Below are 27,789 nucleotides of genomic sequence, written 5' to 3'. Positions count from 1 at the left end.
TATCCACTTTTTGGCCTGCTAAAACCGCTAGTACTTCCTCCCTCTCGATGCTAATATGTTCAAGTATGTCACAGTCCCCTTGCCCGATTTCTATGTCTACATCGTCTTTCTCCATAGTGAACACCGATGCAAAAAATTCATTTAAAACCCCGCCTACATCATCTGGCTCTACACACAGATTGCCACTTTGGTCCCTAATGGGCCCTACCCTTTCCCTGGTTATCCTCTTGCCCTTAATATACTTATAAAACATCTTAGGATTTTCCTTTATTTTGCTCGCCAGTGTTATTTCATGGCCCCTCCTTGCCCTCCTAATTTCTTTTTTAAGTATGCCCCTGCACTTTTTATACTCCTAGGGCTTCCTCCGTCTTTAGTCTTTTGTAACTGCCAAAAGCCCCCCTTTTTTTTCCTAATGCATTTTTGTATATCCCTTGTCATCCAAGGTTCCCTTTGCTTGTTGGTCCCACCCTTGACCTTTACAGGAACATGTTGGCGTTGTACTCTCTCTATTTCCCTTCTGAAAGCCCCTCAAGACTGTTCCGTCATTCAGTTAGATCATGGCTGATCTTAACTGCATCTACCTACCTTGGTTCTTTAACCCTTAACACCCTTACCTAACAAAAATCTATCAATCTCAGTTTTTAAATTTTCAATTGGCCTAGCTTCAACAGCCTTTTGGGGGAAAGAGAGTTCCAGATTTCTACTACCCTTTGTGTGAAGAAGTGCTTCCTGACATTACCACTGAATGGCCGAGCTCTAACTTTAAGGTTGTTACCCTTGTCCTGGATTCTCCCACCAGAGGAAATAGTTTCTCTCTATCTACCCTATAAACTCCTATATTCAAGGGAATACAAGCCTAGTCTATGCAACCCGTCCTCACAATTTAACCCTTTTAGCCCCAGTATAATTCTGGTGACTGCACTGCACCCAATCCATCCTTCCTGAGGGGCCATGCCAAGAACTGAATGCAATATTCCAGAGCGCTCTACAGCTGCAACATAATTTCCAGCCCCCTTGAGGTAAAGGCTGAAATTCCATTAGCTTTTGAGGGTTTTTTGGTACATGTCCACTAGCTTTGTGATTTCTGTACTTTGACCCAAAATCTCTCTCCTCATCCACAGTTCCTAGCTTCTCACCATTTAGAAAATACCATCTATCTTTCTTGGGTCCACAGTGGATGACGTCACACTTTCCTACATTAATACAAAAGCAAAATACTACGGATGCTGAAAATCTAAAATAAAAACAGAAAATACTCAGTAGGTCAAGCAGTATCTGTGGAGACAGAAACAGAGTTAACATTTCAGGTCGATGACCTTTAATCAGAACTGGATAAAGTTAGAGAAATAATAATAGGATATAAGCAAGTGCAGGGAAAGGGGGAAGGAGAGGAAAGAACAAAAGGGAAGGTCTGTGATGGGGTGGAGGGGAGGAGAGATTAAATGACAAAAGGTATGATTGTAGAAGGCAAAAGGAGATGGTAATGGGACAAGTAAAGAAACAAAAGATGGGTTTAGAAGAGGTGTAAATGGGAATATCAGAATAATCAGCAACGGCTGCTATCTGGGGGAAAAATGGCTGCAGAGGTTATGATCTGAAATTGTTGGACACCGTGTTGAGTCCAGAAGGCTGTAAAGTGCCTAATTGAAAGATGAGGTGCTGTTCCTCAAGCTTACGTTGAGCTTCATTGGAACAGTGTAGAAAGCTGAGGACTGAGAGGTCAGAGTGGGAGTGAAGTGGAGAATTAAAGTGACAGGCGACCAGAAGCTCGGGATCATGCATGCGGACTGAACGGAGGTGTTCTGCAAAGAAGTCACCCAATCTGCATTTGGTCTCCCCATGTATAGGAGACCGAATAGTGAGCAGCGAATACAGTGTACTAAATTGAAAGAAGTACGTACAAGTAAATCGCTGTTTCACCTGGAAGGAGTGTTTAGGGCCCTGGACGGTGAGAAGGGATCTCCTGCGCTTGCACGTGGGCGTGCCGTGGGATGGGCAGCAGGTTTTGCGGGTGATTGAGGAGTGGACCAGGGTGTCGCGGAGGGAGCGGTCTCTTTGGAATGCTGAAAGGGGAGGGGAAAATGTGTTTGGTGGTGGGATCATGGTGTAGGTGGCGGAAATGGTGGAGGATGATCCGTTGAATGTGGAGGCTGGTGGGGTTGAAGGTGAGGACAAGGGGAACCCTATTGTGGTTCTGGGAGGGAGGGGAAGGGGTGAGAGCAGAAGTGCGGGAAATGGAACGGACACGGTCGAGGGCCCTGTCAACCAGGTTAGAGGGGAATCCTCAGTTGACAAAAAAGGAAAACATTGGAAGCAGGCATTGTCTGAACAGATGCGATGGAGACTGAGAAACTGGAAGAATGGAATAGAGTCCTTATGGGAAGCGCCATAGAGTCCTTACATTAAACTCTCTGTCACAGTTTTGCCCACTCACTTAATCTATCAATGTCCCTTTGCAACTTGCTGCGCCCATCTACATTATTTACAGTACCACCTAATTTAGTGTTGTCAGCAAACAACTGTCTCTATGTGGAACCTTGTTGAATGCCTTCTGGAAATCCATATAGATAACATCCATAGACACTCTCTTATTGCCACATTTGTTACCCTCACAAAAAATTCAACTATGTTTGTTAGTCATGACTTACCTGTTACATATCCATGCTGGCTCTCTCTGATCAGCTTATTGGATTGGATTATAAGAAACAATTATGTAAATTGGGCATGTTCTCACTGGAAAAGGGTAGGTTGAGAGGTGACATGATTACTGTTTTTAGGATTCTAAAGGGACTAGAAAATGTAGACCATGACGAGCTGTTTCACCTTGTCCAGAATAGTAGAACCAGAGGACACGGCCTGCGCTTGAAGGGGGATAAATTCAAAACTAATCTACAGAAACAACATTTCAGTGAGCGAGTGGTCACTTTATGGAATAGACTCCCTAAGGAGACAGTGGAAGCAGTGAATAGTGATTTATTCAAATGCAAATTACATAGATTTCTTTCAGAAAATAACATCTTGGGATACAGTGTGAGTAATTTGAGACATGACGTGGTAAATGTAGCATGCTTGGGAGGAAAAAGGTAACTTTGGATCTATGGTTCCCAAAGCTCTTCACCTCTGAAGATTTCCTCGTAATATTTCTGCATCTGTTGTAAACTAATTGATAGCTATGATTAGTCAACAGCTCCATTTCATTGTATCATGCGAGTACCAAGGTTGTAGAAGGCAAACAAATGTATAGTAGCATTAATAGTAAATCTGACCTTATTTTAACTTGAGCAAAATACTGTGGATGCTAGAAATCTGAAATAAAAATGAAAAGAACAGAACAGACAACTTTCAGCTACCTTCACTAAAATGTGTCTACACCCCATACACATGTGTTTTGTATAAAAATGTGTGTCTCAAAATAGTTATTTTCAAGCTGTGGATATTAATATGATCAGAGTTTAAACTGCCCTTTGGATTTATTTACATCATTTTCTTGAATTTTGTTTATTCTTGTAGTTTTGACTATGAAGATGCAGGATACCAGGCTGCTGACCTGATTAAAATGGATATTTATCTAAATGGAAAGTGTGTGGAGGAACTCACAACTATTGTGCACAGGTTTGTCACTGATATTGTAGAGCTACGGATGCAATACAGTACTATTCATGCTTTTCTGTAAAACATGCTAAGCCGTTCATATTTTTTCTATTCCTGACCTGAATGTTTTATTGATTCAGATGGCACACCTGCAATGAAATGGACCAACCAAGTACCTTCCAAAAAACTTAAAATTTCCAAGATCTCTTTCAAAATCACAGCTGCCCCTTAGTAAAATTAATAAACTGCATTGTGTAAGGTAGGCATGCAACTTGAGTGATAATTTGCTGAATGTTTTGTGGACCTCCTGTATCAGCTGAAGTATCATTTAAAACTTCTAAACTTAAGCCCTGATTTTGCGATAATTGCTAAAGTGGGATCGAGCTGGCCTATGACACATGCATCGGCAGCTCCAAATGTTCTGATAGGTATCTCTCCCCGCTAATTTGAATAAGCTAATGGCACATGAAAAGCTTGCCTACAGAGCTTGGCCTATAGCACGCATGTAAAGTCGATGAGATAGCAGCTCTTTAAGGTGCAGCTCACCATTATTGGATAAGTTGTGGCTGTCACAGAAAAGTGGACCAATTATTCAGAATGGCACTGTAGATGTATGTCGGCAACATTGTTTCCTTTGATGCAGAAGAGTTGGAGGTGGTGCTACAGAAAGTGCACCATAAAAAGTTAAACCAATTTGAGGTTTAAGGCCACTCTCCAGTAAAAGCACAAGTACAAGAAATAGTTTTACTGAAGGATGGCCTTCAGTCTAAAATAAAGAGGGAGGTTGTCAAGTCCATACAGTTACCCAGGATTTGTCATGCCTGGCTGTGAATAAGAGAGAAGGTTGCTGATATCAGGAGGATGATGAAAGTATGTTTGCTCCTCACTTTTGCGCACATTCTTATGGAGCCCATCATAGAAACATAGAAGATAGGAGCAGGAGTAGGCCATTCGGCCCCTCTAGCCTGCTCCGCCATTCAATGCGATCATGGCTGATCATCCAAATTCAGTACCCGGTCCCTGCTTTCTCCCCATATCCCTTGATCCCTTTAGCCTTAAGAAATATATCCAACTCCTTCTTGAATATATTTAATGAATTGGCCTCTACTGCCTTCTGTGGTAAAGAATTCCACAGGTACACCACTCTCTGGGTGAAGAAATTCCTCCTCATTTCTGTCCTAAATGGCCTACCTCTTATCCTTAGATTGTGACCCCTGGTTCTGGACTCCCCGACCATCGGGAACATCCTTCCAGCATCTAGTCTGTCTAGTCCTGTTAGAATTTTATAAGTTTCGATGAGATCCCTTCTCATTCTTCTAAACTCCAGCGAGTATAAGCCCAATCGATCCAATCTCTCCCCATACGTCATTCCTGCCATCCCAGGTATCAGCCTGGTGAATCTTCGCTGAACTCCTTCCATGGCAAGAACATCCTTCCTCAGATAAGGCGACCAAAACTGCACACAATACTCAAGGTGTGGTCTCACCAAGGCCCTGTACAACTGCAGCAAGGCATTCTTGTTCCTGTACTCAAACCCTCTCGCTACGAAGGTCAACATACCATTTGCCTCCTTAACCGCCTGCTGCACCTGCATGCTTACCTTCAGCGACTGGTGCACAAGGACACCCAGGTCTCGGTCCACTTCCCCTTCTCCCAATCTATTGCCATTCAGATAATAATCTGCCTTCCTGTTTTTGCTACCAAAGTGGATAACCTCACATTTATCCACATTATATTGCATCTGCCATGCTTCTGCCCAATCACCCAACCTGTCCAAATCATCCTGGAGTTTCTTGGCATCCTCCTCGCAGCACACACGCCCACCCAGCTTTGTGTTGTCTGCAGATTTGGAGATATTACATCTAGTTCCCTTGTCTAGATCATTAATATATATTGTGAATAGCTGAGGTCCAAGGACCGATCCCTGCAGTACCCCACTAGTCACTGCCTGCCACTTGGAAAAAGACCCATTTATTCCAACTCTTTGCTTTCTGTCTGCCAACCAGTTCTCTATCCAAGTCAGTACCTTGCCCCCAATCCCATGTGCCTTAACTTTACACGCTGATCTCTTATGCGGGACCTTATCGAAAGCCTTCTGAAAGTCCAAATACACCACACCACTGGTTCTCCCTTATCTATTTTACCAGTTACATCCTCAAAAAATTCCATCAAGGATGGAACAGTTGCAAACCTCCCCCTTCGCCCCCCCCCCCCCAACACTCTCCAGAAGGTACCATTTCAAGTATTGTATGCAACTACTGCCCATTGGCACACATTCTTTCATTGTGCCAATGTTGGACAGCACACCTTGCAGGTGGAGATGGTGGCCCTAGAATAGCATATAGAGACTCGGGCTTGCAGGCTGAGGCAGTTCCCTGTTGTTAGGGGTTCAGCAACCCCCCCCCCCCATTGTTAGGGGGTCAGCAGTCCAGTTTCTCTCCTCTCCCCCACCGGCCCCATTGTTAGGGGGTCAGCAGTCCATTTTCTCCTCTTCCCCCACCGGCCCCATTGTTAGGGGGTCAGCAGTCCATTTTCTCCTCTTCCCCCCCGGCCCCATTGTTAGGGGGTCAGCAGTCCAGTTTCTCTCCTCTCCCCTAACAATGGGCCGGGGGGTTGGGGGGGGGGGGGAGAGAGAGGAGAGAAACTGGACTGCTGACCCCCTAACAATGGGGAGGGGGAGCGAGGAGAGAAACTGGACTGCTGACCCCCTAACAATGGGGCCGGTGGGGGAGAGGAGAGAAACTGGACTGCTGACCCCCTAACAATGGGGGCGGGGGGGGGTCCAGCAGTCCAGCTTCTCTCCTCTCCCTCTCCTCTCTTTCCCCCCCCCCCCCCCGGCCCCATTGTTAGGGGGTCAGCAGTCCAGTTTCTCTCCTCTTTCCCCCCACCCCCCGGCCCCATTGTTAGGGGGTCAGCAGTCCAGTTTCTCTCCTCTCCCCCCGGCCCCATTGTTAGGGGATCAACAGTCCAGTTTCTCTCCTCTTTCCCCCCACCCCCCGGCCCCATTGTTAGGGGGTCAGCAGTCCAGTTTCTCTCCTCTCCGCCCCCCCCCCCCGGCCCCATTGTTGGGGGGTCAGCCGCCCTGGATGCAGGGGTTTTCCTTCGCCTCCAAAGACTCATCTCCAATCTTTTGTCATCTTCCAAAAATGTGAGCACTGTGGACCTCCGCCTAATGAAGACATGAGGGCTGCTTCCTGGAAAAATGCCGTTGACACGTATAAAGATGTTTCTGTGGTCAGATACCACCTGAACATTTATTTCATGCAAGCCCTTTGTTATGTACGCATGGGGTTGTTATCTTTGATTCCTTGCACTCCAGGAAACCACGTCACCCAGTGAAATAATAGCAAAATACTGCGGATGCTGGAAATCTGAAATAACAACAGAAAATGCTGGAAATACTCAGCAGGCCAGGCAGCATCTGTGGAGAGAGAAACAGAGTTAACATTTCAGGTCTGGGACCCTTCATACTGTGAAAATGTTTCTCTCTCCACAGATGCTGCCTGGCCTGCTGAGTATTTCCAGCATTTTCTGTTGTTATTTCACCCAGTGAAAGCTCTGTGTCCTGTTCAACAGATTCCTCCATTCATTTAGTGATAACCTTCACTTCTACAGGAAGAGCTGCCCCTGTCCCATGTGTTGTCTGGAGATTATTCTGAAACAGATGGTAGGACATAGAAAGATAGGAACAGGAGCAGGCCATTTAGCCCCTCAAGCCTGTTCTGCCATTTAATTGGATCATGGTTGATCTGCGACCTAATTCCATATACTCATCTTTGCCCTATATCTCTTGATACCTTTGGTTAACAAAACTATCAATCTCATTTAAAGTTAACAATTGATCTAGCATCAGTTGCCATTTGCAGAAGAGAGTTCTAAACTTCTACCACCCTTTGTGTGTAGAAGTATTCCCTAATTTCACTCCTGAAAGGCCTGGCTCTAATTTTTAGACTATGCCCCCTAATCCTAAACCAGCGGAAATAGTTTCTCTCCACCCTATCTGTTCCCCTTAATAACTTGAAAACTTTGTTAAATCACCACTTCTAAATTCCAGGGAATACAACCCTAGTTTGTGTAAGCTCTCCTCGTAATTTAACCCCTGAATTCCGGTTATCATTCTGTTAAACCTGCGCTGCACTCCCTTCAGGGCCAATATATCCTCCTTAAGGTGTGGTACCCAGAACTGCTCACAGGTGTGGACTAATCAGGACTTGTATAGCTGTAGCATAACTTCTATCCCCTTGTATTCTAGTCTTCTAGATATAAAGGCCAACATTCCATTAGCCTTTTTGATTATTTTCTGTACCTGTTCACGACATTTTAATGATCTATGTACCTGGACCCCAAGTAATTTTGGACTTTCATGTTTTTAACTTTCCACCATTTACAAAGTACCCTGTTCCATCCTTTTTAGGTCCAAAGTGGATGACCTCACATTTGCCTACATTGAAGTCCATTTGCCACAGTTTTGCCCATTCACTTAATCTCTACACTGCCTACAATTCTGCTTATCTTTGTGTCGGATATAAATTTGGATATGTGGCTTTCTATCCCATCAGCTAAGTCGTTAATAAATAGTTAAGGCTCCAACACAGATCCCTGCGGGACACCACTGGTCACATCGGGTCATTTAGAGTACCTGCCCATTATTCCTACTCTCTGTCTCCTGCCGCACAGCCAATTTCCTAATCGGGTCAATAATTTGCCTTCAATTCCACAGGCTTCAACCTTTATTGCAAAGAGAATGGAGTATAAAAGTAGGGAAGTCCTGTTACAACTGTACAGGGCGTTGGTGAGAGCAGACCTGGAGTACTGCGTACAGTTTTGGTCTCCTTATTTGAGGAAGGATATACTTGTATTGGAGGCAGTTCAGAGAAGGTTCACGACGTTGATTCTGGAGATGAAGGGGTTTCTTATGAAGAAAAGTTGAGCAAGTTGGGCCTATACTCATTGGAGTTTAGAAGAATGAGAGGGGACCTTATTGAAACGTATAAGATTCTGAAGGGGCGTGACAGGGTAGATGCAGAGAGGATGTTTCCCCTCGTGGGGGAATCTAAAACTAGGGGGCATAATTTCAGAATAAGGGGGCACCCTTTTAAATCAGAAATGAAGAATTTCTTCTCTCAGTGGGTCGTGAATGTTTGGAATTCTCTTCCCCAGAGAGCTGTGGAAGCTGGGTCATTGAATATATTTAAGATGGAGATAGATGGATTTTTGAATGGTAAGGGAGTCAAGGGTTATGGGGAATGGGCAGGGAAGTGGAGTTGAGGCCAAGGTCAGATCAGCAATGATCTTATTGAATGGCGGAGCAGGCTCGAGGGCCAAATGGCCTACTCCTGCTCCTACGTCTTAAGTTCTTATGTATGTTCTTATTAGTTAACAGTCTCTTATGAGGGACCTTTATCAAATGCCTTCTGGAAGTCCATATAAGTAACATCCATAGACATTCCCCTTCCCCTGTCCACTACTTTAGTGACCTCTTCAAAAAAAAAATTCAGTCAGGTTCGTCAGGCATGACCTACCTTTTACATATCCATGCTGACTCACTCTGATCAGCTGAAATTTTTCAAGGTGTTCAGTCACCCTATCCTTAATTATAGACTCTAGTAATTTCCTGACAACGGCTGTTAGGCTAACTGGCCTATAATTCCCTGGTTTCTCCCTGTCGCCATTCTTAAATAGCAGAGTGACATGTGCAATTTTCCAACCTAAAGGACCAGTTCCTGAATCGAGAACACTTTGGAAGATTATAGTTATGGTACAACTCTGATGGCCTGTCTTGTAAAGTGGAGACGGCAAAGGCAGGTCACCTTTAACATGTCTGGATATGTGTGGAGGAGTCTATAAATGGAGGTCCAGGGTAGTGAATGGTATGGACCACTCTGATGTCATTACACCTGTGTTTGCTGGCCCCTCATGAACTCCCCTTTGTCATCTAAATGTTATGAAAATGCCATCAGGCCCTTGCGTTTTTGTCGCATTTGTTACTGGACTCATCCTCGCATCTCCGCCCTTTCTTCCCTGCCTCTGCACTTCTTGGGAGAGGCAAAAAACACAGAACCATACCTATTTCTGGAAACCCTGTTAAAACTTCCTTACTAACCTCTCAACGGTGATCAGGCAAGCTCCAGGAGAAATCATGTACGTTCAGAACCTCCCAAAAGAATGTCCGTCCTATTTGGTAAGATTTAAATGCCAACATCAACCTGGAACAATGAAGGACAGTATTGGCAGGGGAAATGTTTCTACTAACTGAAATGGCCAGCTCCCTTGAAGAATGCCTTCTTCAGCAGGGAAGTTCCAGGATTTCCCATGCTCCCATTTTATCTGGACAAGGTGCACACTGTGGTCAGAGCCTCACCCAAATTCACAAGGTTCAGCTTGGGGCTTTATTATTTTAATAAATTTATAATGGGCCAGATTTTGCAGAACAAATAATGGCGTGTGAATGACGCACACAGTTATTAATGCGCAAATCGGCCAGCAACTTGTAGTGAGGAAGTAATAGCCCTGCGAATTGCAAATTGCTGGACGATTTGTTTCACTCGGCCATTAGCTTTGCAAAAATGGCATCACACGCTTAACCTCCCCAAGATTTTAATGAAGTTGCTGCATTTGCACATTAATTGCCCATTAAACTCATCACAAAGTTAAGCTTAGTAATTAGACCATAAGTACCCTGTTAATGATGTGATTGTTAATGACTGCCAATCAACTTTTCTTGCCCAGAAAGTAAGCAATTAAGTGTGGAGTCTCAGTCCTTCAGGTTGTGAATTGTTTTAGGAGATTTCAAAAATATCAATTTTTTCATTTTTACGTTTTTTTTCCTTTGTCTTTCTGAATTCACCCACTCTAATTCATCCACCTTCTTGGTCCTTCCTCTGTTTATTTCTCAATCCTTAAATCTCATTGGTTAAGGAGAGACACCGTTGTTCATCGAGGTCCCAGATGCTCTGTTTCCCTCGCTGCGCCATTATCAACTCGCACTTCCACCAACTTTGTGGGAAAAAATTTTAGAATCTTAATGTGCACGAACAAGTCTAACTGAGCACGCCACAAGATTCCCCACTCCAGCATAATCTGTCCCAATGTTCTTATTCTCTCCCCAAATTGTGCACTGCAAAATGTGGCACTCTATGAATTGGCCACTCAAGGTATGTGCCTGATTTTATGACCCATGCACACAGACTGCAAGACACTGCTGGTGGTGCAGCACCTTGCAAAATTAGCCCTCAAGACTAGACCAATTAGATATGCAAAAATTGCAATGGATCTAGATTTGATCTATACTTGTCAGTAATTTGTTTATCTAATAAAAGGAGCCTATCTTTTGAAGAGTTCATTGTTTGCTTACTTGCAGGGAGAAGGCTTACGCTGCTGGTAAAGCAATAGCGGAACGTTTAAAAGACACAATACCTCAGCAACTTTTTGAAATCGCCGTCCAGGCAGCTATAGGCAATAAGATCATAGCAAGAGAAACGTGAGTATCAGTTTCATTTACTGCAATTTAGCTTTGCATGTCCTTATTTGCTAATCATGACTCTGGAAACAGCAAAGTAGAGCAGTGACTTCTCCAGAATGAGTTTCCCCCACCCCCAAGAAATGGAGAATGAGAACTTGCACTGTATAAAGCACCTTTCACACCCTCAATGTCCCAAAGTGCTTTATGGCCAGTGAATTATTTTTGAAGTGCATTCACTGTTTACCAACATAACAATGTAGTTCACTGCAGTGATACACCCAAAGCATATTGAAACTAGCTGTTTCGGAATCACCTTTCCAAATTGGGTGTCTGATCAAGTCAATAAAATAGATTTTATTTTTAAAGAGCTGATGTTTGTTTTGGATGGGGTTTATTGGAGGCACTGCAGCTGAAGTGAAGTGAAATTTGTCTGTTTTTATACTGTGCTTTTTGTTCTTGTGCAAAGTATATATCTCAATATTGGACTCTGATAATTAAGCAATGCAAGGCAGTAATTGATTTTCTAACAATGGATGCAAAAGTTGAAACATGTCGCATGTTGGCCCAGATATTCCGATCGCAGGCCTCTTGCGGGCGGAGGCCTGCGATCTGGAAAAATCTGCGCCCTGACCTGAGGGCTCCCGGGACGCGCACAGTTCCAATGCTGGGCCTCTCCAAACTGCCGGTGCGCAGGGCCCACGTATCCCAGAGGCGCATGTAGTTCGCAGCATCCCTGGAATCACGTGGGCCATGGGGAGCCAATCAAAGAAGGGAATCTCCCTTCATACATTTGACAGGAAGACCTATCATATATGTATGGCGATCACCCCCAAAACAGTAAAATTGTAAATAAATTTTAAAAAATAATCACATTTTTTAAATGACTTAAGTCCAATAAATTAACTATTTTAAACAAAACTTTAATTTTTTGAAAAAAATAATTAAAGTTTTTTACGGGGCTAAAAATAAACTTACCTTTTTTAAATGATAAATGAGTGGGAATTTTTTTCTTTTTTTTAAACTTTTTTCAACTCTTATCCTGGTAAAAGCAGGCCTTACGCTTTTAGCAAGCACAAGAATTGTAAGGGTTTTCTGCGGGTGGAGGGTCTCCAAAGAGCGGAACTATCCGCCCGCAGAGGCCCTTCTCCAGGGCAGCCGGAGGATCTGTCGAGAGCTTTCATAACAGATTGGCAATGCCGGTTTCTAGCACATGCGCTGTGCATGCCTGAAACCGTCATTTCCGATGTCCCTACGGGTGGGTACATAGTACGTACCCACCCATAGGGATCGGAATATCCAGCCCAATGTGTCCTAGATGTCTATAAACTGTTGTGAGTGAAACAATTTTAATACTGAACAACTGTTCATATGATGCTGTATACATTCAGGTTAAACTTTACAATCAAGCTTCATATTATCTGACCTATGTCACTGGCTCAGACTCATGACCCATACTAAGGATGCCTTTGCAAAACAGTTGATCATTTTTGAGTGAGCTGCAGCCTTTAACTCAATTTCAGAATTCTGTCCACATCACATACAGCTTGAAATTTTCTCACTGGATATCATGAAAATTTATTATTGTATTATTTTATGACAGGCTCCCAAGTATTTCTGTTTCTATACATAGAACATTTGTACTAAATAACATTTTTTTTTCCTTTTCAGTATTAAAGCAGTGAGGAAAAATGTACTGGCAAAATGTGTAAGTTACAGTTTTTTTCCAAATACTATATTTTTTCCAGAGCAAGAAAATTAGCCTCATTATATGATTGACAATAACACAAAGTGCCAATACAAAGCTCAGTCATATTCAAAATTACAGAGCCCATTTAAACTGAATTTGAAATCATTTAAAGTTGATTTACGGGGATTCGAAGAAGACATTTAAGGAGTGATTCTATTGATCCGGCACTCCCAGAAGAGACTGCTAGATTGCAGAATTGCCCTGTAGAAAATTGTGATGAGTAAAATTAGCATACATGTGTCATTAACCATTGTAAACTAGAGCAATTAGAACATTAGAGGGCGAATGTTTTTGTCCCATTATTTTAGACTTGGCAGTGTTGGTCCATGAGCCAAGATGTCACTAAAAACACTTGTGTGTTGGACTCTTCCAATCTGCCCTATGTAGAATATTTCCAATTTTTCCACATTTTGGTTTATAAATATTGACCCGGATTTTGCAGTCAGTAGTGACAGGACAGCGCTCGGCACTGATCTCAAAGCTGCCCACAAAGATTTGCTGTCGATTTCCCCAATTCCGACGTGACTTTCAGTCTGGTGCCATCTATGGGGATCTGTGGCATCCAGGAACAGTAAGCAGGCTGAGCAGCCAATCAGATTGAAGAATTCTCAGACAGCAAACCAAGAAGTAAAAAGCACTGATTATCATTCACTTTTTAATCATTTTACAGAAAGCAAGATTGGGACATGCACATGGGATTAAGGCAGAAGCTAAAATATCATTAACAAACTTTAAAAAAAAAAAAAAAATTTAATCATGGAATTTTGAAATGTTATTCTGAGGGAATGACGGTCTACATTTGTAAAATTAGTTTTTCAGGGCCCAGAGAGGTTGTTCAGCAATTATGACTTAGTACGCCGTTAAAAACTCAGTTACACCTCATTCAGAAGGCTTAACTATTTCAATGGTTTTTACAGCGAGAATAGTGCGTAAAAAGTTAAAGTTCACGTCAAATCACTGATTCTATGTTAATTGCATCTGTGAAAACTGCAACAGCGCACCCTATGGAGGAGCAGGATATCACTAACAACTACTTCTGGATTTCCGCGTTTAATTCTGCATGTGCAGACACCAGAAGTTGCTGTCAGTTTTACACAGTAATGACGGCGAACGCTGACCGTTTCACCGTCATTACAACCGCAAATTCCAGGCCATTATAAAAAGCAGTATGTCTGTCTGTCTGCTATACACTCAAAAGTTATAGAGCGTACCTACACATGTTATATATATCAAAAGAAAGCTGATGATCAGGGGAGTGTCATAGGCGTATTTACTTTTTGGTCAGACAAAAATTGTTCGGACAGTATACAAAAAACGTTCAAAAATCCGCTCATTAGCGGTTGACCAATCCTACCGCTCATTAGCATTGAGTGACGTGATGGTTGACCAATCCTACAGTTCAGTGACCTGATAGTTGACCAATCAGTGCATCACAGGCGGGACCTAATCCTGCAGCCTCCCGAAACTTCGCCGCCATTTTTTCCCCTGCTTTTCCTCAACAGCAAGCGGGGCAGCTGCGTCAGCCCGCCGGAGCGGGAGGTGAGTTGGGGTCATTCGGGCCGGGCCTCGCAACCGCTCGGCCCGAGACACAGAGCGGGGGAGCGGCCCGCCGTGAACCGCGCGGCCCGAGACACAGCGGGGGAGCGGCAGCGGCCGGCCGTAAACCACGCGGCCCAAAAAAGCCCTGGCAACGCCGGGCCCCCCCAGCTAGTATTTTAATATATTGATACCATGAGGAAGGTCACATCCTCAGTGCGTCTCAATGTTTCACATCCACTGAAGTAAAGTTACTATTTTACATAGGTGAATGCAACTTCTAAACACCAATTCTTTGTTGATGCGATCGAAGGATGCACCCATGTATTTCATGAACATATCTTGTTGAATTAGGCAAATAGGTCCTAGCACTAAATCATAAGATGCAAATTCAGCTACTTGAGTTTTTTTCGGTCATTTAGAATATACGTGGTGTGTGAGCCTCATTAGACTTCTTGGTTGTAGATATTCTGAGGTGAGTTGGTCCAACAATGGACTTTGCTGTCTTTTTCACCTATTTGCTCTTTTAGCGCTGCTCCTCATCAGTTTAAAATAGGCACTGCTAGGATTTCCTTCCGTGTTCTTCAGCAGTTTAATTCTTAAACATATTGTTTTATTTTATCGGAATTAAAAAAAACTTTTCCATATACCATTATCATTGGAGCATTACTTTCTGCTGCTGTTTGCTGCTGCATTTGTTCGTTACAAGACTCCTCTTGCAGATATCTTTTCCAACCGCAGCTGCTTCATTAGTAGCAACCATGGTGTTCACTATAGGCTGCCTTCTCATGGACTAAAATTCAAAGGTTGCCAGGTCCATCACCAGTCTGGCTTCTCTCTGATTGTGGGTAGTCTTCTCCTTTAACAAGGGACAAAATATATACTTTGGAAACAAGTATCCATTTTGTATGAATAGAGGGCCACACAACATGCAAGTAGTTTCAGCTGGTATTTTGACGGCACATCAAAGGGGTAATTCTTCCTTAGTGACCTTCCATTCATGCTTGTTCAGATGGCCATGATGAGCGCCCCTTTTATTCACAGCATTCTTTGCACTCATGAGAAAGAGGCAGAAAGCACATAATTATTTAAATGAGCTGACCTCAATGACTCTGGCTTCCCACTCCCCATGCACAAGATATCGTGCTCGTCCGGCAATCCTAGCTTTAGGAATGAGGAATTGGCTCTATTATGTCATAATGACTATGCTATTTTCTGAGATTCCTGGTTTGATAACTTCCCAAGATTAATTGGAGCTTCTGAAAAAGGCCCAGGTGTTTCCATTAAATTAAATAGCTTGACTTGTGTCATTAATCGTGGCTACCGTCCTGCTGTAGAGAGCATTATTCTGCGAAACAGGTTGTTGTCTGCTGTGTCAGAAAACATAAAATGGGGAGGAGAAAGGTATACGCAGTAAAAGTGTAGAATAACCTTACATTCAAAATGCTTGTAGTATACAATAGATTCTGCTTAATATGGAGCTGAGAGCTTTGCATTTTTATCCAAGTGTTGTGGAATATGTGAACTAAATGAAGGTTAAAATAGAACTTCATTGAATATTTTATTTTTATGGGGAAATGATTCTGGGAAAAAAAGGTGAATATTAGCGAATATATCTTAATTTTTTCTGTAATAAAAGGTCGGTATATTAATGGATCAAATGTAAATGACTAAAATAAAACACATTCAATTTTTTTAGATTAATTGTAGAACTCTAGTGATACTTTTTTTTGGTGTGTATCCAAAAAATGGTTAGGAATGTGAAGAAAATACACGTCGCATATTACGGCGAGTTGTGTTGCTCCATGCTGCTACTGATGAGGTCCTGGTACTGCTGTCCATGTAGCCGATGCCTCAAACCCGATAATAATTAATAACCAACTAGTTATTATCCTTCTTTGGAGAGGAGGAGAGTTAAACAGCGTCTGTTTTAAGGTTGAGGTGGCTCCAAGCTGACATGCCTGGTGATGGGTGTTCGGAATCAACTGGTTATTCTGTGGCAGTGCCTACCTGAGCTAGGCAAACCTGTAATGCTCCAAGGGCACTGTTGACTGACCACCAGCCTGACTCATTAATGGAACTTAGGAGGGCAGACCTCTCGCAGGAGCTTGGATTCTTCAGATAATCCTGCAGGCCAATGCATAATGGGTAAGATGGGTCCCACTTGGACAAGCCACAGGAAGCTTCCCGATGTTCTGTGCTGGTAAGCAGTATGGTTTTAGCTGGTTAAACGTCAGCAGTACCCCCACACGCACTTGATCCCTAAGGCTTGGCTTTTTCCAGTGTGCGCCTTCACTCTGTGAACTTGTGTAAGCCGTGTGTGTTGTTTTACAGGAGAGTGTGTACAAACTGCCTGTCTGGGTTTCTTAGTAGCTTGGTTTGGAGACGTCTAAACACAGTAATGGTTTCTGCATGTGTCGGGCATCTGGCAAACTAAAAAAAAAATTTCTTTGACATTGCAGACCACATAGTAATTTACACACTGCTACTAACCTGTCATGGTGTGTAGATTGTATGTTAATGTAGATATTGCAGAAGACAATGTATATGGCGCACTCATTTCATGGTAATTTAACTTTTTAGAGAGTTTGGGGGGAAAATTCAGTTGGTTTGCGCCTCCCGTTAGCGCCTTAAGAGGGCGCTAATGGAGTGCAAAGCAACTAGTACCCGGGCAAGGTGATATCTGCACTTCTCGTGGAATTGATCGGACATTTTGCGGCGGCGCTAAAGAATACCGCCCGATCTCCTGCGCACGCAGATGTTGACGTCATTCAAGCGTGCAACGCCCTTGTGGCGCCCCGGAACGGAAATGTGAGTGGCGCCCCCCTCCTTTCCGCCTGGCGCAACCAACGACAAGTAGACTGGAACGCTTTCCAGTCGGTGTGGGGCTGGGGGGCACTGTTTAAAGGGGGCCTCTTCCTGGCTTTTTCTGTGGTAGACATTTTTGCACCACTCGTTCTGAGAGAGAGAGATTTTGAGAGAGAAAGAGAGACTTCTGCATTGCGTCAACGCTGTGTGAAGTAGTTTTGGCTTCTGACCATAACTTTGCAGGTACTTCGGTTTTTGACCGTCACTACTTTGATTGCCAAGATACTATGGGAGCTGCACTGATTGGGGGCGTCGTCCTGCGCCAGCAGATTCGGAGGGCGCAGAGAGAGAGTGGCAATCATGGCCAGACGGAGGAGGGCCAACAGGCCTCTGTACAGGAGACCTTCCCCCCCCCCCCCCAGGGTATTTCGCCAACAATTCTCCTACATTAATATGTCTGAGGAGCAGTATTTGTGAAGGCTGCGCTTCAGCAAGGAGGTGGTCACTGAGCTCTGCCACCTGCTGCAGCCAGATCTGCAGCCTCAACTGAGGAGCAGGACGTCTCTGTCGGTGGCAGTGAAGATAACAATGGCTCTCAACTTTTATGCCACCGGCTCATTTCAATCAGCTACTGGGGACATCGCCAATATCTCCCAGGTCGCGGTCCATTGCTGCATCTGTCAGGTCACAAATGCCCTCTATAAAAGGAGACGAGAGTACATCTCTTTCCCCATGACCCCAGACACCCGGCATGAACACGCTACGATAGCGGCAAGGATAGCGGCCTTCCCCATGGTGCAGGGCCCCATTGACTGCACGCATGTGGCTTTGCATGCTCCGCATGAGAATGCAGAGGATTTCCGCAACTGAAGGGTTCCATTCCTTAAACGTGCAGTTGGTCTGTGACCACAGACAGCTGATACTCGCTGTCAATGCCTGCTATCCTGGCAGCAGCCACGATGCATACATCCTGCGCCAGACTACTGTGGCAGAACTTTTCCAGACACCGCATCACCCAGGGCTTCTCGGGGACAAAGGATACCCACTGTGCACCTGGCTGATGACACCGCTCTGTACGCCCAACACCCCTGCTGAGCTGCGGTACAGTGAGGGCCATCAAGCTACCAGGAACATCGTTGAGCACACAATCGGCGTGCTCAAGCAACGGTTCCGCTGTCTGGACCATTCTAGAGGAGCCCTGCAGTACTCGCCTGAACGAGTCTTCTACTTCATTGTTGTGTGCTGCATGCTGCATAACCTGGCAATCCTCAGGACTCGGCCAATGCCACCAGGCCTTGGAACACCACCAGAGGAGGAGGAGGATGATCATCAGCAGCATCAAGGCGGGAGGGAGGCCCACAATGTAGAAACTGGAAGGGCTGTCTGTCAACGGCTGATAGCAAGCCGCTTCTAGGCCCCTGCTGAGGAAATGGCTTCTGCCATTGAGAACAACATGAATAAAACCAACCCGCAACCCCTAAGGCGGCCAAGGCAACAATCATTGCAAAGACCAGACATGTACATTTTGAATACAAAAACTTATTTATTTTACAAACACTGTGTGTGTCATTTCCGCATGACAAACTAATAAAGAAACACAAAAAAAACGGTCATTAACATAACTGGTTCTCACAACCTGGAGATAATGTCCAAAACACTAAAAAAAAAATTGACCACGAACCTTGCCCTCTAATTAAAAAAATGAACAACATTTTGTCTCACCTCCTACTTTTTGCCCTTCGAGGGTGATCTCCTTCCCTTGCGCACTTCCCTCCTTCCCACCCTACTACTCCTCCATAATGGGACCCCAGTGGCTGCAGCAAGGCTGGTGGAAGGCTGCTGATTGTCACAACCTGAGACTGCAGATGCCCTTGAAGGACGGCCTCAACCAGCTCTGGGCCTGGAGGGCCTGGCTGCAGACTGCACCAACTCTGCATGGGCGGCAGTAGTCTGTCCTACAGGTGGTGGCAAGTGCAGTGGAGAAGTTACAGCGGTGGCAGCAGGAATGCTGTCATTTTGAGAGAGGACAGCAACTCCCTGCTCGACCGACACACTGGCACTCCCACGGGGCAGTGAGAGCCCCGGGGAAATGTGTCCGAACCGGCGAGGATGGCAGTCAGTGCTTGCGTGGCCTCAATCTGAGTCTGCATGAAAGCAGTCAGAGATGGGGGTCATGGCAGCCAGTGACTGAATTGCAGCACTGAGCATTTGCGTGGCATCTGCCTGTGCTACAGCGAAGTGCTCCACACTCCTTGCCAGTGATTCAGTGGATTCGGGCACCCTTCCCACTGCACCCATGAGCTCAGTGTGCATGTCCACCACCTGGGTTTTTGAAAAAGGGTTTCAACCCGAAACGTCGACTCTAATTTCTCTCCACGGATGTTGCCTGGCCTGCTGAGTTTTTCCAGCATTTTCTGTTGTTATTTCCACCATCTGGGTGTTCATTTCAGCGATGAGCCGCTCCTCCTCTGCGTCCAGTGCAGCAGGACTCGCTGGCATACTCTCCCTCCAGGGAGAAGGCCCCCGAGCTTCCCTACATCACGTTGCTGCAGCCCGCTGGGTCCTAGAGCTTCACCCTGATCAGACACCCCGCTCCCCTCCAGGGAAGGCATGTTCCCAGTGTGGGCATGGGCTTCCTCGGGAGAGGGTGGTGCTGATGCTCCGGCTTCCTCTTCCTCCTCGCCTGCAGCTTCACTCCCACTGGCAACTTGAGGGCCCGTCTCCTCAGCTGGTGAATCACCATCTGAAAGCGGGGAGGCACAAGAGTGGCTTTAGTGTGAGGACAGGGTAGCAGTAAGGGAGGAATGAGTGCAGTGATTTAGTAAGTTAGATTGAAAGTGTCAAAGGCTGGTGTTGTGAGGGACAAGTGGAAGGAGAGAGGACAAAAAGGTGATGACCTTACCATTGCTGTCCAGAACGGAGTTGGCGTCTCCAGTGGCGACGGGACCGATCACCCGGCTTGCCACAATCCTGTGGACACTCACCTCAAGATCACTGAGGGGTTGCAGCTGAGGCCGCCCTCCACCCGTCCGTTGCTGCTGTCTCCTATTATGAGATAGCTTGGCCTGCAAGAAAAAGGACGGCATCTGAGTAAATATACAGCCATGGTCTTGCCTGATGTGCCTCCCATAGTTGAATAACCCTTACTGTATGCAAAGTGTGGAATGTGCGTGTGTGTTTGATGAAAGGGCCATAGGTGTTGGATGAGTGTTGGGCATTGGGGTTTTAAGACCCTCTGGCCATAGAGTGAAGTTGAGATGGAGGAATGGAGAGGTATTTGAAAAAAAGCCACTCACCCTGAAGACCCGAGTGAGCTCGTTGAACTTTTTTCTACATTGTATATGGGTCCTGGGCACCATGCTCCTGGAGGAGACGCTTTGTGCCACCTCCCGCCACACTCTTCTGTACTCACGCGGCAAAGGCCTCCTGCCACTCTCTGGGTACAGTATAGATCTTCTGCGCTCCATCTCGCCAACCAGAGCCTCCAAGGCCCACTCGCTGAAGCGCTGTGCTCGCTCCCTGGCCCTCTCCATAGTCCTTGCCTGCAAGATTTGGCCACAGGTCTGTCCAGGCCGAGATTCAAGGCTCCAATGTGCAGGGTGTGGCTGGAGAGCAAGATCGACCCTCCCCTTTAAGAACTGGCCGGCGCCAATGTGCCTGTGTTCAATCGCTAACTGACAGCACCTGCGCTGCGCCCGCACTCTGAGGTAGTGCCTTGCTCCTCGGCCTTTGCGCCTTAAGACAGGTGTGTAGCGCCTGAATTAGCGCTCCAATCACCTCCGGGGTGATAAAAGCCAAGTTTGCCGTTGGAGGCGATAATTAGCGCCAGGCACTAAATTTTGTGCACGGCCGATAACGGCGCCCCAAACGGGGCGCTACTGAATTTCTTCCCCTCGGATAATATTTGATGATAAGGCTGAAAGGCCAAAAGAAAATGTAATTGAACAGTAGGAATTATTTGCCAGTAATTTTATTATGGTGTATTCACTTTTTTTAACTAAAAAGTAGCTTGTCTTCTGGAATTACATGTTTTGATGACTGCAGTTCATAAAAAATCCACAAGGTGACACTGCTATTTTAATAATTTCTAGACAGGCTGTTTGGCTGGCTTCAGCTGAAAGACTAATAAATCGGGCATAAGTGTTTATTACGATATTATTTTGGGGTTGTGGAAGATGTTAACATCATGTATTGGTGATCAACTTCAAATTTTTGTTTCTCGTGAATGCATCATTCATTTGTATTTCATAGGTATTTGAACCATAGGTGATTAATTGGAGAGATGCTTTTCCCTTAAATATATATTTGGATGGAAATTTTCTTAGTCTGAAGAAATGAATGGCGTTTATGTTCAAGTACATTTAAAACTACTCGTGCTTTGGGGGACTTTTCTATGCTGTTCAACTGTCCATCCTTTGGTCCTCCATTCACTATGACCTTTCTGCAGCTACCGATCTGCTCAACCACACCCTCGCCACCACCTTTGATGCCCTAGTCCCTATTAAAACCATTACTCTCTCTCACCCTGGCCGTTCCCCCTGGTACAGCTGTCATCTTTGCTCCCTTAAGCCCAAGGGACGCAGACTTGATCGGATATGACGGACAACTGGTTTAGTCATTCACCACCAGATCTATCTGGACCACATAAAGTATTATCAGGTCCTGCTCTTGTCTGCCAAAATTTTTCACTATTCCAGAATCATTCTGAAATGCAAAGATAAACCCCAGCTTCTATTCTCCACTGCTAACCATCTTCTTAAACCCCTCTCCCCCTGTCTCCTCCACTCTCACCTCTGACAACAAGTGCAAGGAGCTCATGGACTTCTTTGTCTCTAAGATTGAGAACATCCGTTCAGCTGCCTCTGCCATTTCCCTTCCTTCCTCCAGCCCACCGGGCCAAACTTCTTCTAAGGTTCCCCCCTGCCCTAGCCCTGAACTTGCATCTTTCTCCAGTTTCTCTCCGATCTCCCCTCTGCGCACATCTTGTCCATGAGACCCACTTCCTGCTCCCTCGACCCTATTCCCACCAAACTGCTGACCACCCAATTTCATTTTCTGGCTCCCATGTTAGCTGACATTGTTAACGGTGTTCTCTCCTCAAGTACTGTCCCCCTCTCCCTCAAATCTTCCGTCACCACCCCTCTCAAAAAACCAACCCTTGACCCCCTCTGTCCTTGCAAACTACCGCCCTATCTCCAACCTCCCTTTCCTCTCCAAAGTCCTTGAATGTGTTGTCGCCTTCCAAATCCGTGCCCATCTTTCCCACAACTCCAAGTTTGAATCCCTCCAATCAGGTTTCTGCCTCGCCACAGTACCGAAACGGCTCTCATCAAAGTAACAAATGACATCCTTTGTGACTGTAACAAAGGTAAACTATCCCTCCTCGTCCTTCTTGACTTGTCTGCAGCCTTTGACATGGTTGACCACTCCACCATAGAAACATAGAAGATAGGAGCAGGAGTAGGCCATTCGGCTCCTCGAGCCTGCTCCGCCATTCAATGAGATCATGGCTGATCATCCAAGTTCAGTACCCTGTTCCTGCCTTCTCTCCATATCCCTTGATCCCTTTAGCCTTAAGAAATATATCCAACTCCTTCTTGAATATATTTAATGAATTGGCCTCTACTGCCTTCTTTGGCAGAGAATTCCACAGGTTCACCACTCTCTGGGTGAAGAAATTCCTCCTCATCTCTGTCCTAAATGGCTTACCTCTTATCCTTAGACTGTGACACCTGGTTCTGGACTCCCTGACCATCGGGGACATCTTTCCAGCATCTAGTCTGTCTAGTCCTGTTAGAATTTTATAAGTTTCGATGAGATCCCCTCTCATTCTTCTAAACTCCAGCGAGTACAAGCCCAATGGACCCAATCTCTCCTCATACGTCATTCCTGCCATCCCAGGTATCAGCCTGGTGAATCTTTGCTGCACTCCTTCCATGGCAAGAACATCCTCAGATAAGGCGACCAAAATTGCACACAATACTCAAGATGTGGTCTCACCAAGGCCCTGTACAACTGCAGCAAGACATCCTTGTTCCTGTACTCAAACCCTCTCGCTACGAAGGCCAACATAGCATTTGCCTTCTTAACGGCCTGCTGCACCTGCATGCTTACTTTCAGCGACTGGTGCACAAGGACGCCTTCTCTAACACCTCTCCAACATCGTCCAGCCGGGTGAAACTTCACTAGCCTAGTTCCATTCTTATCTATCTAATCGTAGCCAGAGAATCACCTGCAACACTGCTTCTCTTCCTGCTCCCGCATCGTTACCTCTGGTGTCCCCCAAGGATCTATCCTTGGGCCCCCTCCTATTTCTCATCTACATGTTGCCCCTTGGTGACATCAACAGAAAACACAGCGTCACTTTCCACATGTACGTTGACAACACCCAGCTCTACCTCACTACCACTTCACTTGATCCCTCCACAGTCTCTAAATTGTCAGACTGCTTGTCCAACATCCAGTTCTGGATGAGCAGAAATTTTCTCCAATGAAATATTGGGAAGACGAAGCCATTGTTTTTGGTCCCCGCCACAAACTCCGTTCCCCAGCCACTGACTCCATCCCTCTCCCTAACATCTGTCTGAGGCTGAACCACACTGTTCACAACCTTGAAAAAGACTTGCATTTATATAACGCCTTTCGTGACCACCGGACGTCTCAAAGCGCTTTACTGCCAATTAAGTACTTTTGGAGTGTAGTCACTGTTGTAATGTGGGAACCTTGTTGTCATATTTGACCCTGAAATGAGCTTCTGACCACATATCCGCAGCATAACAAAGACCGCCTATTTCCACCTCCGTAACATCGTCTATCTCCGGCCTTGCCTCAGCTCATCTGCTGCTGAAACCCTCATCCATGCCTTTGTTACCTCTAGACTTGACTATTTCAACGCACTCCTGGCTGGCCTCCCATATTCTACCCTACGTAAACTTGAGGTGACCCAAAATTCGGCTGCCCGTGTCCTAACTCGCACCAAGTCCCGTTCACCCATCACCCCTGTGCTCGCTGACCTACATTGGCTCCCAGTTAAGCAGCGCTTCGATTTCAAAATTCTCGTTCTTTTTTTCAAGTCCCTCCATGGCCTCACCCCTCCCTTTCTCTGTAATCTCCTTTTGCCCTACAACCCCCCCCCCCCCCCCCCCCGAGATATCTGCGCTCCTCTAATTCTGTCCTCTTGAGCATCCCTGATTATAATCGCTCAACCATTGGTGGTGGTGCCTTCTGTTGCCTAGGCCCTAAGCTCTGGAATTCCCTCCCTAAACCTCTCTGCCTCGCTACCTCTTTCCTCCTTTAAGACGCTCCTTAAAATCTACCTCTTTGACCAAGCTTTTGGTCACCTGCCCTAATTTCTCCTTATGTGGCTTGGTGTCAAATTTTTTTGTCTTAATACTCCTGTGCAGCACCTTGGGACGTTTTACTACGTTAAAGGCGCTATATAAATACAAATTGTTGTTAAAGGTGCTCTGTAAATGCAAGTTGTTGTTGAAGTGTGCCTGATATTGGCAGCTTTTTTTTTAAAGTATTATAGGTACTCGAATAGTATTTATGAAGGTAAACTATAGCTGGAAATACTTTGATGTCTTTGTTTCCAGCTTTTCTCATTGTAGTCATAAGTACTGAATGCACGAGTATTATGGTAAGTGTTGAGCATAAATGTGCTAAAATGCTTCTGGGTTCACTACCATTTCTGAATTTTAGGTTTCTTGCAAATTGTAAAAGAACAATAAGATGTGTTCCATATTTTAAAGTTTAAGGTGAAAGGAAGGGTATTGTGCTGAATTGGTGTATAATCCTAAATATCATAGATACTTGTACAGTTGCTGATGTCTCCCCATCGTCCTCCCTCGTTACTTTGTTTTAATTGTTTTAAGCAGCTGGTGTGAGAACGGGCACAATGGCGAATGATTTCCTCGGTTCACCATTTGTAATGAAATCACAAATATGAGTATAAAGAACATGTTAACAATTTTTGTTACAAATAGAAAAGGAAATCTCTCCCCACCCCCTTTGTTGTAGGTGTGATTAAAAGCTGTTTTTATTATTTCCAGTATGGTGGGGACATAACTCGTAAAATGAAGCTTCTGAAGAGGCAAGCTGAAGGAAAGAGAAGAATGAGGAAGATCGGCAATGTGGAAATACCAAAGGATGCCTTCATGAATATACTAAAGAGACAAAAGGACAAATAGAGTAAAATGTAAATGAAGAATCCATTCCATTCTGATTAACCTGGCCATTTATTTCATTGCTGTATGTCGGATGTCACTGGTGCAGAATAGGTATCATAACAGTGACTACATTTCAAAAGTAATATGATTTTGATACATTTTGACATGATTGTGATATAACACTTGTATTTATATACACTTTGTGTGGCATTTCTAGAACAATATATAGACAGTCTACATAATCACTATCCATGTACAGGAAACCTTGTGATATCCGGCACCGATGGGACCGAGCTGTTGCCGTCCCATCAAAACTGCTGGACAAACCAGCGGTAATGTTAAAACATACGGAAGCTTTTGAGCTCCGTATCTAGCAACAGACCCTGTTAGCAACAGCTTCTAAACAGTCGGCCGTAGCTTGCAAGCGTCTCTAGCTAAGCAACAGCTTTAGCTAGACCTTGCAGAGCCTGACTGGTGGAAAAAAAAGCAACGAAAAGAAAAAAAAACTTACTGAACCGACTCCTGAATTTTGCCGGTGGATCGAGCATTCCGGACAGTTAACCTCCGGATAAACCAAAGTTTCCTGTAACTGGGTTTCCTGTAACTGGAAGTGATGAACTCTTGATTTGACTCATTACTGGAAGCCTCTTGGACTCAATGAAGTATTTCAAATCATTGTTCATAATTAAGACCAATACAATACAATTATTACGTCGTATGACTCACAATGTTAATTACCTGATGAGGATGACTTTTTCATATTTATTTTTGCTGTAATCTGTCAAATGAAATTAAATTCATAGAGATTTACAGTTTCAATAAACAATTGTTGACTACTGCAGTTCTCTTGATTGTGAAATCTGCTCTCCGTATTTGTATACTGAACTGTTCTAACTGACAAGGAGAGAGGTAAAAAGTATTCAAGGTGTGACGTCACTACAAAACAGGTAGGTGATTGGTTGGAGTATTTCTCTCGTTTTAAAACTTTAAGTCTGTGGTTTATAGTTTTTAAGGTTGTTCTGGTGTACCAAGGCCTTTCTGGTGCAGAGTGACTGTTGGTAAACCATTTAACTGGTGCAACTAGAGGGATTGATTTAATTTAAATCCAATTAATTAAAGGGGATACTAGCATCTAAAATCGGGCAGAGGGTGTCCATAACTAACAATAAAAAATTTAATTTATTACATAGAATGGAGCAGGTGATGTGTTACTGTTGCGAGATGTGGGAGCCGGTGAACCCCATTGAGGCTCACGGTGATTACGTCTGTGACAATTGTCTGCTGCTACAGGAACTCCAGCTCCGTGGTGATGAGCTGGAGTCTGAGCTTCAGACACTGCGACACATCAGGGAGGGGGAGAAGTACCTGGACTCTGTGTATCAGGAGGTGGTCACACCTATGAAGTTAAGTAATTCAGATGTAGCCCATGGTCAGGGACAGGACGGTGTGACTACGAGTGAGGCAGGTACGGGGATCCAGGAGGTAGAGCTGGAAGAGCCGCAGCCCTTGCTCTTGACCAACAGGTTCGAGGTTCTTACTCCGTGGGGACAGGAGCAGGGACTGCAGGGAGGATGAGCAACCTGGCCACAGCACCGTGGAACGGGGGGCTATTCAAGAGGGGGGAGTAAATAGAAATGTAGTGGTAGGGGATAGTATTATTAGGGGGATAGATAGAGTTCTCTGCAGCCGAGAGCGAGAGTCCCGAAGGCTGTGTTGCTTACCCGGTGCCAGGGTTAAGGACATCTCCTCTGGGCTGGAAAGAAACTTGCAGTGGGAGGGGGTGGACCCAATTGTCGTGGTCCATGTTGGTACAAACGACGTAGATAGGACTAGGAAGCCGGTTCTGTTAAAGGAGTATGAGCAGCTAGGGGTCAAATTAAAAAACAGAACCTCAAGGGTAATAATCTTACCTGAGCCACGAGCGAATTTGGCTAGGACAAATAAAATTAGAGAGTTAAATGCGTGGCTCAAAGACTGGTGTGGGAGAAATGGGTTTTGCTTCCTGGGACACTGGCACCAGTACTGGGGCAGGAGGGAGCTGTTCCGTTGGGACGGGCTTCACTTGGCCAGTGCTGGGACTAGAGTCCTGGCGGATCATATAACTAGGGCTGTCGAGAGGGCTTTAAACTTACTAGTGGGCGGGAGGTTCCTAGAGAGCAAATAATAAAAATAACAACAGAGAAGGTCATAGACTTAGGTAGCAGTGGGGAAATTAAAAACCAGAGCGTGTCAGGAAGGGGCAGAAGGTATGGAGTAAAAGGTAAAGTAATAAAAAGGGCAAAAGCAGGAACTAAGTGTCACAAAACATATTTGAAAGTTCTCCATCTGAATGCACGTAGCATTCGTAACAAAATAGATGAGTTAATGGCACAAATAACTACATATGGGTATGATCTTGTGGCCATTACAGAAACATGGCTGCAGGGTGACAATGCCTGGGAATTAAACATACCAGGTTATTTAACGATCAGGAAGGA

At 45.0% G+C, this 27,789-nt stretch overlaps 1 protein-coding gene across 3 annotated transcripts in view; it reads left to right on the top strand.

Moving 5' to 3' along the window:
* Positions 1 to 26,153, top strand: part of guf1 (GTP binding elongation factor GUF1) — a 71,671-nt gene extending 45,518 nt beyond the window's left edge. For all 3 annotated transcript variants that reach the window (XM_085969621.1, XM_085969612.1, XM_085969604.1), the window contains 4 exons: positions 3,511 to 3,612; positions 10,952 to 11,071; positions 12,722 to 12,758; positions 25,196 to 26,153. In XM_085969621.1, coding sequence (XP_085825747.1) covers positions 3,511 to 3,612; positions 10,952 to 11,071; positions 12,722 to 12,758; positions 25,196 to 25,333 — 397 coding nt within the window. In that variant the 3' untranslated portion in view covers positions 25,334 to 26,153. The remainder of the gene's footprint in view (positions 1 to 3,510; positions 3,613 to 10,951; positions 11,072 to 12,721; positions 12,759 to 25,195) is intronic.
* Positions 26,154 to 27,789: the final 1,636 nt, after the last annotated feature.

This window comes from Somniosus microcephalus, chromosome 2 (genome assembly GCF_052327205.1).
Source record: "Somniosus microcephalus isolate GS21.2 chromosome 2, FLI_Smic_1.0, whole genome shotgun sequence".
Taxonomy (NCBI): Eukaryota; Metazoa; Chordata; class Chondrichthyes; order Squaliformes; family Somniosidae; genus Somniosus; species Somniosus microcephalus.
Note: the sequence above shows the minus strand (reverse complement) of the source record. Positions and strands in the feature narration are given on the sequence as shown.